This window comes from Myxocyprinus asiaticus, chromosome 19, assembly GCF_019703515.2.
Source record: "Myxocyprinus asiaticus isolate MX2 ecotype Aquarium Trade chromosome 19, UBuf_Myxa_2, whole genome shotgun sequence".
Taxonomy (NCBI): domain Eukaryota; kingdom Metazoa; phylum Chordata; class Actinopteri; order Cypriniformes; family Catostomidae; genus Myxocyprinus; species Myxocyprinus asiaticus.
Genome location: NC_059362.1, coordinates 33,106,808 through 33,122,583, shown reverse-complemented (window position 1 = coordinate 33,122,583; position 15,776 = coordinate 33,106,808). Strand labels below are relative to the sequence as shown.

The window sequence follows — 15,776 nt, the reverse complement described above, 5'->3', positions numbered from 1 at the left end:
ATTCGAATAGTCTCACCGAGAACTCTCCAAGCCTACTGGACAGCCTGGAAAAGCTTCAAACAATTTCACCAAACCTACAACTGCAAAACTGCAGTTCCCAAATTTTTCCCTACTATCCATTCCATCTTTTATTTCTTTCCTAAATCAATTCAAAGGCATTCAACCAGGTACCATCAAAGGCATTTCTTCCACAAATTAATTTTCGGCAAGTTAGCCCCAGCAATCAATAACCCCCAAATTTCTTTGCTAATTAAAGGAATTAAAAAACTCAACCTGCACGCCCAGACACCAGAATGCCTCTAACCATCGACATTTTAACAAAATGCCTAACAACCCTCCGCCTTGGTTACCATTCATTAAACACAGCCCGCATGCTTGACGCTATGTTCATTCTAGCCTTTTTCGGCTTTCAACACTCATTTCGATCCCAAAATCCATCCCACCTTCTCAGACCTGCAAATTATAGATAACGAAACAATTTAAATCAATCAAAAAAGGGGTCAATTTAAAAAGGGGAATTCGATTTACATTTTCAATTTGCCCTCCCCCATCCAACCTTACCAATCTCTTGCTTCATTTCTCGCTTACAGACATTCCCACATCGGTCGTTGGTCCTCAGACGCATATCACACCTACTGTACATCAGATCCAATCGTCTCCACATTCTACATACACACGCGCATACGTGTGTATAGGCGCGGATGTGTGTGCATGTGCGTATGTATGTGTGCGTGTGTATTTATGCATATGTGTGTATATGTGTGGGTATATATATGTATGTGTATGTATGTGTGTACACATGTACATATATAAATGTATGTGTATATATATTTAAATTAGAAGTCCTCCCATTTGAATCGCAGCATAGTCCACTCCATAAAATGCCGCGCAATCTCATCCACGTCCTTGTATCATGAGCTCTCCCCTCTGAGGCTACCAATCGGCTTTTTGTTTCAGATAAAGAGTGGCACCCATTCGATTGCTTGCTGGGCTTACCCATTCGAATGCAGTGAGCGCTCTCTCTCTATAGAGCAGTCTCCCGTTCAAATCGCAGTGTGAGCCCTCCCTTTCGAACACAGTGCGAGCCAACTCTCCGTTCGACTGCTTGCTGAGCTTACCCGTTCGAATGCAGTGAGCGCTCTCTCCCTCGCCTTTTTTTGGGGGTAATCAGGACTCGAGTCGAGTCGAGTCTCCAGCTCCGAGCCCTCCAGTATACGGACAGCAAGCCAAATAAGTTTACTGCTTCAACACAAGATTACATTAACATACGAACTACTGAAACATTCTTTCATCGTGTGAGCCATCACATGCAAAATTGTCCATTCAGTTGTCAAAATCTGTCAGACATACATGTATATTCCATAAATATCTACGACATGGAATGTTTGTGATGTCTGCTAAATCTTTTAGTCTGCTAATATCAATTTGTGGCAATTTTCTGTTCACTATATGTGACTTTACATGTATGAAATGTGTAAAAATGGACATGCAAATTTGAATTTTCTGTTTACATGTAACACATTGCTACAAAAATTAATTAACTGTATACATACAAATGTGCATATCCCTTTCCTGTGTACTACAGTATTGTACAGTATTGACTTTTCCCAGTAAACTTTTACCTACTGTTGAAATCGGAACCTAAAAAGCTCAGTGTGATCCACAATAACATTCAGCTTGACAAAACTGACATTCTTCTATAGTACAGTAAGCAGTCAGTGTCAACAAAAATGAAGTTTGTATATAACAAACATTTCCAGGGTTGACTGCCATGGTGAAAAACATCTAAACATTTTGACCAGTACGGCTCACACAATGACAAAAAAAACGTTTCATTTTGGTGGCATTGGCCAATTTACTGACACAATAACTTGGTTTTGAAGCATGAATTCAATGTTTTGGGTGAGTTACTACATTTTGCTAACATGCAATAGAGTTGTGATGTCCCATAAAACAGTTGTGACAATTGCACTTACAGTTTAGAGAATGTTAAGACTTTTTCAAAAACATGAGCCAAAGCGATTGAGAAAAACTGTAATGTTCTCCTTCAGACACTTGTATTTGTCCTCATGATAGGTGGCATAGCCGAATAGTTGGGCACTACATGTTTTTACTGTGGTTGTGGCACCAAGCCATCTTCCAATTAATCTGCATTTTACTCTCATCATAACTCACATTTTATGTTGATTGATTTCAGTCAGAGGTTGCTTTTGCTTTGAATAAAACCAGTCTGGTCAGAATAGGTTTTGAATTCATCTTTCACATGAATGCCATGGGTAGGAAATGTCTTTTCCATATTATTTGCAAGCAAAATTAGCCATACCTAGAGTTATTACTAAAATCTAGTCTTTCTCATCCAATCAAAGCTGAATGATTCAAGGTCCCATCAATAAAGGAATAACTTGCCGGTTAATAGTACTACAAAGTAGGACTATGATTAAATGCATACCACAGTAAAGAGATATCTAGAAATTTAAAGGGTTAGTTCACAAAAGTTCTGTAATCACTTACTCAACTTTATGTTATTCAAAACCCATTTGACTTTGTTAGGCAAAATGTTAAGGAATGACAGCTTAAGTCAGTCATTTCATGAAATAAGATGAAATCAAAATGAATGGTGACTGAGACTAACATTCTGCCTAACATCTCCTTATGTTTTTCACAGAACAATTTGGAACAATTTGGTTTGGATCAACATAGGATGAGTAAATAATGACAGAATTTTCTCTTTTATGAGTATGTTACCTATCCATTTAAATAGTAAAGTTTAAAATTAAGGTAAAAAGAGAGTTATTTTTGCAGACTGCAGACATTGTAGACTAGACAGGTGAAGCTCAGCTGGGGTGAAAGGTTTAAAAAAAAATGAAACAGACTCACTTGCAAACTGAGCAAATTTAAATGTCAGGCAAAGAGTGAGTATGCAAGTTGATTTGCTACCTGATTACACGTCAAAGGACCTATCAGCTTTTACCATGTGAGCTGTGACAACCTAAGAGGTCTCAGACCCCCCTAAAATGACCCAAAAGCTAACCGTACTCAGACCACCTCAGATTGATTTGTGCGATGTGAAAGCAAACAAGTACCAGTCCGCTTTGCATTTTATGACATCAGTACCTCGTGGCTTGCCATACATAGCTGCATTACATACTTCATATTCCAGTCACAATTTACTGTACAGTCTACATATGGGTATTTAAAGCTAATATAGATATACCATGATTACCATGACGTGTTTTTGTGTCTCATATTCCATTCTTGTATTATTTGAGCACCTATAATGAATGGACTGGCTGCATTCAGGGCAGAGCAGCATGTTAAGATGAACCACTTTAATGTGCTCTGATGGGTGTACCGTCTATGGAGGTTCGTGCCAAACTCCCACGAAAATACAGTCGAGGATTTTTATAGTTTCACTTTAATTTTATTTGCGCAATGGCAACGCAGGAGGAAACGCTTGCTTGCACCATTTCTCTCGAGATGATAGATCATTCAGTCAGTCAACCTTTATTTATAGAGCACATTTAAACTGAACAGTTGACCCAAAGTGCTTTGCAGATCAAACAACAGATTGAGTTAAAGTTCAATATAAAACATAATAAAATAAATAAAAACATTTAGATACAGCATCATGTATTTATCCATTTCAAACTATTCAATGATCTATTCAAAAGCTACAGAATAAAAAATATGTTTTTAAAGAAGATTTGAAAATGGCTAGTGATGAGGAAGACTATTCCATAGATTAGGACCTATCACAGAAAAGGCACGGTCACCCTTAGATCTATAGCGGCAACGAGGAACCCGCAATAGAAGTTGATCAGAAGACCTGAGTGTAACTGTGATCAGCTGATAGACAGCTGTGCAATGTATATAAACCTCACTCTCCTGATCTCAAGAGGTGCACTAGTGACTGATGCTAGGGGCTTTAGCCTCCTTGTTAGGACACCCACCTCCCATGCCAGAGATGCCAGTTCAAGTCCCGTATGGAGCAGGTAGAACAGGAGCTTCACAATGGTGCCATGACCTGGATGGGAGTGAGGTTTAGGGGGGTGAGTGTAATGTAATAATTAATAAACCTCACTCTCCTGACTTCAAGAGGTGCACTAGTGACTGACATTAGGGGCTCTAGCCTTTAGCCTCCTTGTTAGCACACCCACCTCCCATGCTGAGACCTGTACAGAGCGGGTAGAACAGGAGCATTACATGAGCACTCTGGTGGGGGAGTAAAGGAGGAGAAGGTCACTGATATATTGGGGCGCGAGACCAGATAGTGCCTTGTAGACAAAAGTCAGAATTTTAAAATCGGCCCTGAATTTCAGAGGAAGCAGGTGTAGAGATGCTAAAACCAGGGAAACATGATTCCTCTTTCTTGACCCTGTTAAAAGCCTAGCTGCCGCATTTTTAACCAGCTGTAGGTGGGATAACGCTGTTTAATAAGTGAGTGGATCACAATTTCCAAGTCTTTATGGGAAAGAAAATGTTTTATTTTAATGATAGATCTCAGGTGGAAAAAGCTACCTTTGACAACAGCATTGATCTGCTTATTGAAAAGTAATGAGGAGTCTAAAATCACTCCAAGATTCTAGATAAAGAAACATATTTTCAAATGCACATAGAATTTCAAATGTTTTCCTTCATGCGAAATAAGGGCTTGTAGGTTTATTCGGAGAGCCTTAACGTGAGAGAGTGAAGAATTTAGGACAGAAATACAGTATACATTATTACTATTGCATTTCATAAATTATATAATATGATATAACATATAAACTATAAATCTTTATGTAATCCTATCCCTGTGCAATAATTCTTTATGAAAAATTCTATATTTTTTAAAGCCTTAAAAGTAATCATATAGCCCCATTTTATTATATGATTTCAAGTTAAATATCAATAAATGACTATTTAAGATGTAGGCCTATCTGTCATAAACATACGTACACATTAAGAAGTATGACAATTTGTATGACAATTGCTTACCATAATAATCACAATTATTTATGAAAAATGATTGTCAGCCAGATTTCATAATCTTGACACCCTAGCTACAATGGGGTCTGAGTTCCTAAGGAGCTGTGGTGTAAACAACAAGTGGTGAGACCACAATAATGTGAAGAGGTCCAAAAAAGAAACTGGGTCCTCTTTTAAGTCCACTTACTTTTGGTGAACATCAAAAGAACTGAGGTCATTTGCGGCTGGTTCCCCTTCTGGTTCACTTTATCCGAACTGAGTTTGGTTCACTTAAAACATACTATATGTGAAACCACCCTAAAGAACACTTCTGTAGTTTCGTCTGTTTTCCTTTTGAGAAATAGCTTTATTCCAACAGAACAAGGGGGCTCCTATAGTGCTTTTAAATATTAAAACGTCCAAACATGTAATTTCCTACAACCCATTCAGATTAAATCACAGCAGCTGCCTTTGTCTCTTGGTACGTTAAGTGGATCTGCACATTTTAACGTAATTATAAATGCAATTTTTTTAGTTAAATTTCAGTTGCTCCCTCTCAGTGAGGGAATTCACATAAACTATGAAAAATGATTAGCTCACACCTGTTTGTCTCTAGGGGAGAGACACTCAATAATACTTCCATTAATTTTGTAAAGGTCAAGCACAATGATCTTTTCAGGTCACAGTGAAAATAGATGTTTTGTAAGACACAATGGGAACATATTTTCACTTTAAATATAGGCTTGTGGCAGTTTTACAGCTTGTGCGTTATGGTTGATTTTACCTCCTGGCTGGCACTTATTGGGGGAACATAGTTCGTAGTTTTAGAAGTTGACAAGCTGTGGTCTTTGAGATTCCTAAATGTGTCTGGTGTGCTAGCTGTGTGCTCTGGTTATGATGCTATGTGTGTAACTCAATGCTGATCCATGAGCAATTGACTTGGAAGATTTTGGATACAGTCAGCTGCATGGAACATTTGCTTCCTTCTTAGGGTGTGCCTTGTGTTATCTGTGTATTATATCAACTTAATGTATTATATATATTGCCAACTACTGGGCAGTGAGGAAAATTTATAGTAAAAAAGGACTTGAATATTGATCTGTTTCTGTGCAGCATATAAGCAGCCATGCCACCAGCAGAGAGGAGAGAGAGTCTGGCACAAGGAAGGCCACGGTGCTCCTGAAGCTGCAACGTTTAATCTGTTATTGTTGTGAAGCTGAGGTGTTTAAGTTACTACGTGCCTGTGAAGCTAGTGAGTTTAAGTCTACGTGACTGTGAAGCCGACGAGTTTGTGAAGTTGTAAAGCATTGAAGTGGCTGATTAAAAGTCCTACCTGAGCCTGGAAAAACCTGCTTCCCTGTATTCTCCTTCCCTTGTGTTTGTGAGCTGTTACACTAGTGCCGAAACCCGGGAACTTGAAGTACGCCCCATAGAGTCCTCCCAGTTGGCAGAGATCCTCAAATCCCTTGCTGGCTTACACCAGTCCCACCAACAATCCCTGCTTGAGCTCCGGCAAGATCAAGATTGCCAGTTCTTTGAGATCCTTCGGGCTCATGCCGTGGACTGGCATGCGATCCAGAGCCTTCTCAGCCAGGAGAGAGCCTCGGCCACCTCCCCAGACAACCACAGCCCCATGCCCCCACCCACGCTTCTGAAGATGGGGGCCGAGGATGACCTGGAAGCCTTCCTGAGATATGGAGCTGGCCACGTGATCAGTGGGTGGCCAGGCTCCTCCCGTTGCTGTCCAGGGAAGCCCAGCTCGCAGCACAACAACTGCCAGCAGCGAACCTCCTGGCTTATGAGGACCCAAAGAAGACCATCCTGCAGCGGGTTGGCCGTAGTCAGGAGTAGCATCGCCAACTATTCCGGTCAATGAAGTTGGAGATGACCGGCCGCACCTAACGACTCCAAGACGCCTGCCAGAGATGGTTGCTGGTGGGGGATCGCGACGTCCAGGGAATAATCGATCAGGTGGTACTGGAGCAGCTCGTCCATCGGCTACCGCGAGGAACAGCGCAATGTGTCCAGTGCTACCACCCGGCATTGCTGGAGGAGGCTGTTCGATTGGCGGAGGACCAGATAGCGGCATACCAGAGGGCGGAAGAGCCCTCCCACTCTCTCTCCCCTCCCCCTGTGTTTTCCCCGTTCTCTTCCCGCCACCGTAGCCAGTTCCCCGTGCGCGCGATCGTATATGGAGTGATCGTATGGAGGAGAATTCACTTTCTAAGAAGTTCTGAAGTTGCTGTCCTTTCTTCTGAGATGTCAGAGCTAAAATGTCTCCTTCAATCGCTTCAGTCTGTGGTGCCTGCCTCTCCTGTAACTATAACACAGGAGGATGAAGATAGTTCAAATAAAGGAATTGGGGAAGAGCCTCTTGACTCGCTGCTGAAAAAGGCATAAGAATCTGTTGCCTATATAATCCACGCTGAGAATACAATCTGTCAATTACTCCTCGCTACCACCAGTACATTGGATTTGGCAAATGTTGACCCCTCAGTTTCTCAGTTCCTGCAGACAGCTCTTCTGGATATGGGCCATGTGCAACATGGTCAACTAGGTACTCTTACTGCCACACTTCTGGCAGCCTGCCGCCAAGTGTGGCTTGCTCAGGCGAAACTGCCTGAGGATTGTAAGAAGACTCTGCGGGACGGTGGCCCCCCAAGTTCTTGAGGATTGTCCCTACAGTGGTCAAGAATGCAGTTCGTTCAGTGGCTCTTTCTCAGGAAATTCGTTCCCTGTTGGAGAAGAGAGCCATAGAAAAGGTTCATCCCCTCATTCAAAGGGAGGGCTTTTATTCATATAGGCATCTAAAATTGTTCCTGAAAACTCTGCCTTTCCGAATGTTACATGCAGCTGACGTTCTTCGGTCTGTCATGAGGGAAGATTGATTTACAAGTGTCAACCTGAAGGATGCATACTTTCATGCTCCAATTGCACCTCAGCACAGGAAGTTTCTTCGATTCAGTTTCGAAAACCAATCTTACCACTTCAAGGTCCTACCATTCGGTCTGTCTCTGGCCCCTCGTATTTTCATGAGGTGCATGAGTGCAGCTCTGTATCCTCTATGATCCAGAGGAATGCGGTTCCTTCCTTATTTGGACGACTGGCTGCTTTGTGCCCCCACAAGGCATCAAGCTGTCCACGACACCAGACTGCTTTTAGAGCATGTGCAGAAACTGGGTCTCGCTATAATCGAGACAAAGTGTTGCCTGATTCTAGTGCAATCGGTTACTTTCATTGGGATGACTGCCACTCTTTCACATGCTCGGGCAGACAATATTCTGCAGCTCCTTGCTCATTTTCTGGCTGTGAACGAAGTTGCCATACAGAGTGTTTCTACAGCTTATGGGGATGCTGACTGCTGCCACTTCTGTGATTCCACTAAGCTTGCCCCACCTCAGGCCTCTCCAGCGGTGGAACAACAGTTTGCGGTTGAACCCCACCAGACATCGTCATCAGTTGATCATTGTTTCCCACCACTGTGTTCATGCATTGACACAATGGAATTGCTAGGTTTTTTTAATGACAGATGTACCCCTAGGGGTCATTCCTTCTCATCAGGAGGTGGTCACGACCGATGCTTCCCTCATGGGGTGGGGTGCAACATGGAATCACAGGGGTATTTGTGGACGTTGGTCTTAAGATCAGTCCACGGATCAAATCAACCTCCTGGAATTACGCATGGTTTTCCTAGCCCTGCAATATTTCTTGCTGGTTCTGGCAGGCCGTCATGTGCTCATTCGGTAAGACAACACCTCAACGATGTTCCAGATGAACTATCAGGGTGGCATGAAGTCACTCAAGTCCTTGCATCTCACACACAAGATTCTCGCCTGGTCTCTTCCCCGACTAGCATCACTGAGGGTAGTTCACCTCCCAGGGTCAAGCAATCAGGTAGCAGATGCTCTATTCTGGCGTTGTGCTCTGGCCAAATCCATCTTGTTTTCGTCAGTTCGTGAATCAGTCCATTAATCTGGATGCATTTCAGTGTTTGTCCCAATCAGATGAGTCAAGGGATCACATCTTGTGTCCTGTGCAAGCCTTGAGGTGTTACATGGATGCTACCATTTCTCTTAGACAAACAGATCAGCTATTTGTTTGCTCAGGCTGTGCGGCTGTATCTAAGCAGAGACTGTCACATTGGATTGTGGAGGTGATCACTCTGACAAACAAGAAAGCCCTGCAAGGAAGTATTTCTTGTCATTCTACTAGGGCTGTGTCTATATCTTGGGCTGCCTTTAGAGGAGTCTCCATGGCAGATATCTGTGCAGCTGCTACCTGGGCTTCTCCATGTACCTTTGCTCGCTTTTACAAGGTCAATTTTGCTACCTTCATGCAGTGAGTTCAGCGGTTCTTCAGGGACAGCCTTAACTGTTTTTCAGGTGGGTGGCATTCCTCATGACTGTGTTGGTAGTAGTCATCCACTAGTGCTTAAGCACTGCCTCTGGTTGTCAGGAGGAATGAAACAGAACGCTAGTTATGTAGGTAACTGTGGTTCTGCGTGAGAAATACGTACCGAGGCTGAGCGCTGAGCTAATGTGGCTATTATCCTTTGCATTTGTAATTGGAAAAAAACAAATGAGTGCCAAATTTTTCAGAGAAACTGTAAATCTGTAAATGTTAAGATAAAGCAATTAGGTTAAATGAAGTGGCACTAACCTGTGTGTATTCTGCGGAAGTAGTAGGATGTGTCCGAAGGTGTTTAATAAGGTTGCTGCTGTTTCCCCCTTTGGCTTGAAATCTATGTAGACATTCATGGCAGATGGGTTTTCCCAGTCTCATCGGGCAAAACCCAAAATAATTCCAAATCTTGTTACGTGAATTGTAAGTTCTCACTCTCCAAAGTTTTATTTAAACACATATTATCGCTAGTTACATAGGTAACTGTGGTTCTGTGAATTCCAGATCACCGCCAGAGGTGGTGCTTAAGCACAAGTGGATTATCGCAGCACCAGTTAGATAGGTCGAGAGAATATACCAACAAAGTCACATAGTGACGTAGGCTGAGCCTCGAGGATAATAGCCACATTAGCTCAGCGCTCAGCCTCGGTACGTATTTCTCAGGCAGAACCACAGTTACCTACATAACTAGTGTTCTGTTTCATTCCTCCTGACAACCAGAGGCGGTGCTTAAGCACTAGTGGATGACTACTACCAACACAGTCATGAGGAATGCCACCCACCTGAAAAACAGTTAAGGCTGTCCCTGAAGAACCGCTGAACTCACTGCATGAAGGTAGCAAAATTGACCTTGTAAAAGCGAGCAAAGGTACATGGAGAAGCCCAGGTAGCAGCTGCACAGATATCTGCCATGGAGACCCCTCTAAAGGCAGCCCAAGATATAGACACAGCCCTAGTAGAATGACAAGAAATACTTCCTTGCAGGGCTTTCTTGTTTGTCAGAGTGATCACCTCCACAATCCAATGTGACAGTTTCTGCTTGGATACAGCCGCACAGCCTGAGCAAACAAATAGCTAATCTGTTTGTCTAAGAGAAATGGTAGCATCCACGTAACACCTCAAGGCTTGCACAGGACACAAGATGTGATCTTCACATTTATGATCAGATTGATTTGATCATGTCCCTGAGGTGTGCGGTCAAACTGGTGTACGTAATCTGCATTTGCACTGCTGTTTACCAGGAGAGAGGGGGTCTGAAGCGGTTGTAATAATGAAACAGCTGTTCAAAACAGTCTTTTTAACGTTATAATATCTTTTATTTTTATGTTACCAACATTCAAATAACACAGAAATAATGGAATAAAAATTTAAGGCCATTGCCATTTGAATTGGCCATTTTGATGCAGTGAAGATTTTTTTTCCATCAAAACTAAAAATGTATTAGATAACAAGTTAGTCCATTTGAGCCCTCTCCCAGTTCAATCATCAGTTATTTTCACCACTTCCGGAGCAACAAGTGGAATGGCTAGTTTCTAAGAACCACTATGACAAACTGTGTTAAGAATTAACACGTATCGTGTGGTATCATGATACTGCTTGGTATCGTGATACTTTAGCTGGTATAGTATTGTAAAATAACCGTGACAACCCCAACCCACACCTACAATATCGCTTCTAAAGATATGGATTTATGGAGTTGTATGGATTGCTTTTATGCTGCCTTTGTCCTTTTTGGACCCTCAAAGTTCTGGCCACCATTCACTTGCATTGTATGGACCTACAGAGCTCTGGAATAACATGAAGAGGCAACCTTAATACAGAGAACTGTGGCAAGTTCTCCAAGATGCTTGGAACAACTTATTTGCCAACTACCTTGAAAAACTGTGCACACGTGTACCTAGGAGATTTGGTCCTGTTGTAAAGACATTGGGTGGTCCCACCAAATATTGATTTAGGTTTTTTTTGTTTTTGTTTAGTGCACTTTGTATTAAGTTGATCGATAAATGGCAATTATACATGGCATTATTATCATACATAACACACAGTACTGTACTTTATTTTGAATGATATGTTTTATTTACAGTTATGTTCACCTTTTGTCATTTACATTTATTGTAATAGTTAAAGGCTACTACATGAATAAATTGTATTGGATGGGAACCCATTTTTTTATTATGTTATTCTTTTTATTACATCCAATATATTAGGGTTCCTATGTTATTATGAGCAAGGTGACAGCAACAGATACAAGGGCATAGATTTGGCTTGAACATTGGGGGGTTACAGCGTGAAGCATTTACTTGTTTCCATAAATCATGGTATAAATATGGGGGGGGTTCTACTTGCTCATTTTGATTATTAAAGGGGTGGGGTGTGTTCCCCCCATCCCCCCTGGAATCTACGCCCCTGGATAGATAGATAGATAGATAGATCACGCTCTAGTTGTTCCAGCATTTGTGGACAGGCTGGCATTTGGACACAGATACTGTTGTATCACCAAGTAATGGAATATATTTGTCACTCGCTCACAGCAGCACTGTCCCAAACCGAACTAATGCCAGCCGAACCTCTTGTCCTCTGCGATGCCTTTTTTTCAGCATTATGGCACTTGCACGCTTCCTCCTTTGCACGTAATGCCATGAGTTCAATCTCATGTTTGGCAGCGGTTTCAAGCACTCGCTGCTTGCTGTAAAAAATCACAAAGTTGTTAATGATTGGTTGGATTGGCAACGCAATAGCTATCACGCCACACAGAAAACTGACAGCAGCGTTACACCTGCCCAGCGTGGTTTTAGGATAGATGTCTCCATAACCTACAGTGGTCATAGTAATGATAGCCCACCAAAAGGACTGTGGGATGCTGGTGAACATGGTTTCCGGGTGGCTTTGCTCCATTGTGTACCCCAGTGCAGAGAACAGGAAAATTCCCATGACCATGTACATAAGCAGCATGCCCAGCTCTTTAAAGCTGCTCTTAAGCGCATAGGTGAGAGTCTGCAGACCTGAGGAGTGGCGCGCCAGTTTGAAGATACGCGCAGTGCGCATGATGCGTAACGACTGCACTGCTTGCTGCACGTTGGCCAGCTCCATCACAGAAGTGCCTAAGAGTGTAAGAATTAACACCACGTAGAAAGGCATGATGGCCATAAAGTCTATTATATTCATGAAGGAAAGCACAAAGCGTAGCTTGTTCGAAGAGGAAACGAGACGCAGAATGTATTCCATGGTGAACCAGATGATGCAAGCCGTCTCAATGGACTCAAGGGTTGGGTGTTCCACGTGGCGCCCCTCAGGGTCCTGCACCTGCAGCTCCGGGATGGTGCCCATGCACATGACCACAGAGGAGAGCAAGATGAAGACAAATGACACCATAGCGATTATGTGCGCAGCTAAGGAAGACTCTGGTTTCTCCATGAGCTTCCACAGGAACACTTGGCACCTCTGGCCTCTTGTGGCTGTGGCATCACCCTCCAGGTCATTCAGGATGGTTTTGACCTTCTCCGCGATTTCTGCCAGTTCAGTTTCCACCTCGTTTAGACTACCCTGGCAACATTCATCCAGATAGTCTGCATCGATGCCCCAGAAGTCCATCTCTCTCATGAAACACATGGGGCATATTCCTCGTTTCATATGAATTTCTCCGCAGTAATAAAGTTCCATTATGCATCTGAACACCTCCGGATCTCTGTCAAAGTAAAACTCTTGCTTTGAAGCGTCGTAGTCATCACAGAGCACAGAGAGATCTTGTGCGCAATCCATGGAACTGTTCGCCAGCTCCGCCAAACGTGTTTCAGGATATCGGTTCAGCAGGTCTCCATAGAGAACGTGTTTGACACCACCAATATTTACAGCAATTTCAGTCTCCTCACTCCCCTCTGAGCTGTTACAGTCCACGTAACGCATCCTCGGTAACTCCCACATTTCAATTGATACAATCCCAAGAGAGAGAGAGAGAAAAAAGGTAATTTAAAAAAAAGAAACATTTGTAGAAGACCATAGGTTATACTATTATGAAAAGTAAAATGACTCATAAATATTACCTATATCTCTAAATGCAAATGGACAGAAGACGAACCCAACTTTGTTTGCTTTTAGATTAAAGGGATAGTTCACCCAAAATTTTTAATTCTCTCATCATTTACTCACCCTTATGCCATCCCAGATATGAATGCTTTTCTTTCTTCTGCTGATCACAAACAATGATTTTTAGATGAATATCTCAGCTCTGTAGCTCCAAGTGAATGATGGTAAAAACAATTTAACTGCAAAAAGCACAAAGGCAGCATAAGGTTAACCAGTGGTTAAATCCATGTCTTCAGAAAATATATGATAGATGTGGGTGAGAAACATTTCAATATTTAAGTCCTTTTTTACTATACAGTAAATCTCCACTTTCACTTCCACATTCTTCTTCTTGTTTTTATTTTTTATTTTGACGATTCACATTCTTCATGAATATTGCCACTTGCTGGGCAGGGAGGAGAAATTACAGTAAAAAAAGGACTTAAATATTGAACGGTTTTTCACCCACACCTAATCATATTGCTTCTGAAGATATAGATTTAACCACTAGAGTCTTATGGATTCCGTTTATGTTACCTTTATAAGCTTTTTGGACCTTCACATTTCTGGCCAACATTCACTTGAATTGTGTGAACCTACAGAGCTGAGATATTCTTCTACAAATCTTCGTTTGTGTTCTGCAGAAGACAGAATGTCATGCACATCTGTGATAGCATGAGGGTGAGTAAATGATGACAGAATTTTCATTTGTTGGTGAACTATCCCTTTAAATGACATTTTATTTAAAAACATTTTAAAATGTGAGGAATCACGAAGCTCTGAATAGACTATGTGAAGCTGTAAGTTTCCTTTTGGTGTATATAGTCTTCCAGTATTGTTTGCATCTATAAACTGTATGTTAAATGATTAAATAAATAGTTAAAAAGATATTTAAATACAGCCATGTTGTCCTTAGGGGCCGTTCACATCGAACGCGTTTATGCGTCTGTCCACCCTGTTTTTCAACTGTTTTCTGTAAACAAGCGCCAGACGGACGTCTCTTACAGTTACAGTCTTGTTTTTTTTTTTTTTTATTTTATTTTTTTTTAGACGCTAAAAAAGAACTTCAACTTTTAAAAACGCGTCTCGAGGCGCCGTCTAGCCTTTTTAGTCGGTGTAGACATAACATTTTCTGCAATAATAAAGTCATGCGCTCCGCAATATTAATTATAAAATGTTATAAATCAAAGGGTGAGTTCTGATTAAACTTACCGATTTTTGGACAAGTCTCATTAAGCTTCTGAGTTCAGCTGCATGATGTCCGTGTTTAGAGAATAAATCCGAAAAGGCGCAACAGAAGTAAAGACGGGTAATAGGGTGCAGAACTAAGGTGTATTGTGTGTAGGTGCGGAAGTGTGTAAAGGATGGAGCAGGCGTGATGGGAGGGGTGGAGAGTGATAATTTATGTTTAAAGACAAAGCTGTGAACAGGCTTGATCCGATGCAGTCATAAAACATACACTCTTACAGTGGTTATAATAGATAGGACTAGGCCTATATATAATAATAATAATACTGAACATAGAGCATCATATGGTACTAAAACGTTACAAATTTTTACACTCCTTTTTTTTTCCCCATTTGAGGTTAAATGTTCCTCAAATTCGATCAAACTTGAGCTTTTCCTTTGTCAAACTATTTTTGCACTAAATATGAATAGATTGCGCAATACCAACCAGTAAACAATTTAGTGCAACTTCTGCTAATCATGTAAATAACAGTCACCCAGTGTTGAATTATGCTCATACATCCCTTCCATTTTATTAAAATATCTCCCTCTAGTGTTGAATAGTGTAAAGTACAATGTACAATGCTGTGCAAAGTGATAAAACTGCCTTTGCATGGCATGGGCCGCATATAATATTTAATGCTTATCATAACAGCTTTACTTGAACTTAAAGGGACAGTTCACTCAAAAATAAAAATTCTGCCATCATTTACATAAACTCATGTTCTTCCAAACCAGTATGACTTTATTTTGTGAAACAAAATCACTATCACTATTCATTTTCAAGGGAAAGAAGATGAAAGTGAATGGTAACTTTTGGAGGCTTTTGTGTTCCATGGAAGAATGAAAGTCATAAGGGTTCAAATGTCATGAGGATAGGCCTACATCATGATGACATTTTTGGGTAAACTAACTCTTTAGTTTGTCATAGATTACAAGTATACGATACAATTGTATGTTTCTTTTTAAATGGCAAAAAAGGAGAATGTATATCACTTTAGGGATATGAATCATCCTGTTGAGCGTGGGTCTCCAGCTCAGCAGTGACCTATCAGGGGACATAAAGTTCCAATATGCATCTGAACGCCTCTGCATCTCTGTCAACGAAAAACTCTTGCTTTAAAAGGCTTTCTAGGTCA

At 41.4% G+C, this 15,776-nt stretch overlaps 1 protein-coding gene across 2 annotated transcripts; it reads right to left on the bottom strand.

Moving 5' to 3' along the window:
* Positions 1-11,139: 11,139 nt before the first annotated feature.
* On the bottom strand, positions 11,140-14,730 carry LOC127410356 (potassium voltage-gated channel subfamily F member 1-like). Of its 2 annotated transcripts, XM_051645572.1 has the most exons (2): positions 14,623-14,730; positions 11,140-13,260 (listed from the first exon to the last, which is right to left on the bottom strand). In XM_051645572.1, exons 1-2 carry the CDS (start codon positions 14,641-14,643, stop codon positions 11,866-11,868), a joined length of 1,416 nt encoding a protein of 471 aa, XP_051501532.1. In that variant the 5' UTR covers positions 14,644-14,730; the 3' UTR covers positions 11,140-11,865. The 2 variants fall into 2 exon arrangements, with proteins under 2 accessions (XP_051501532.1, XP_051501533.1); XM_051645573.1 differs by lacking the exon at positions 14,623-14,730 and having other exon boundaries at positions 11,140-13,269.
* Between the last annotated feature and the right edge of the window lie 1,046 nt (positions 14,731-15,776).

Coding starts and splice junctions, on each gene's coding strand:
- LOC127410356 (XM_051645572.1), bottom strand. CDS start 14,643: ATGAGACTTGTCCAAAAATCG. Junction 13,261..14,622: donor TGAGACTTGTCCAAAAATCG/GTAAGTTTAATC, acceptor GAAATGTGGGAG/TTACCGAGGATGCGTTACGT.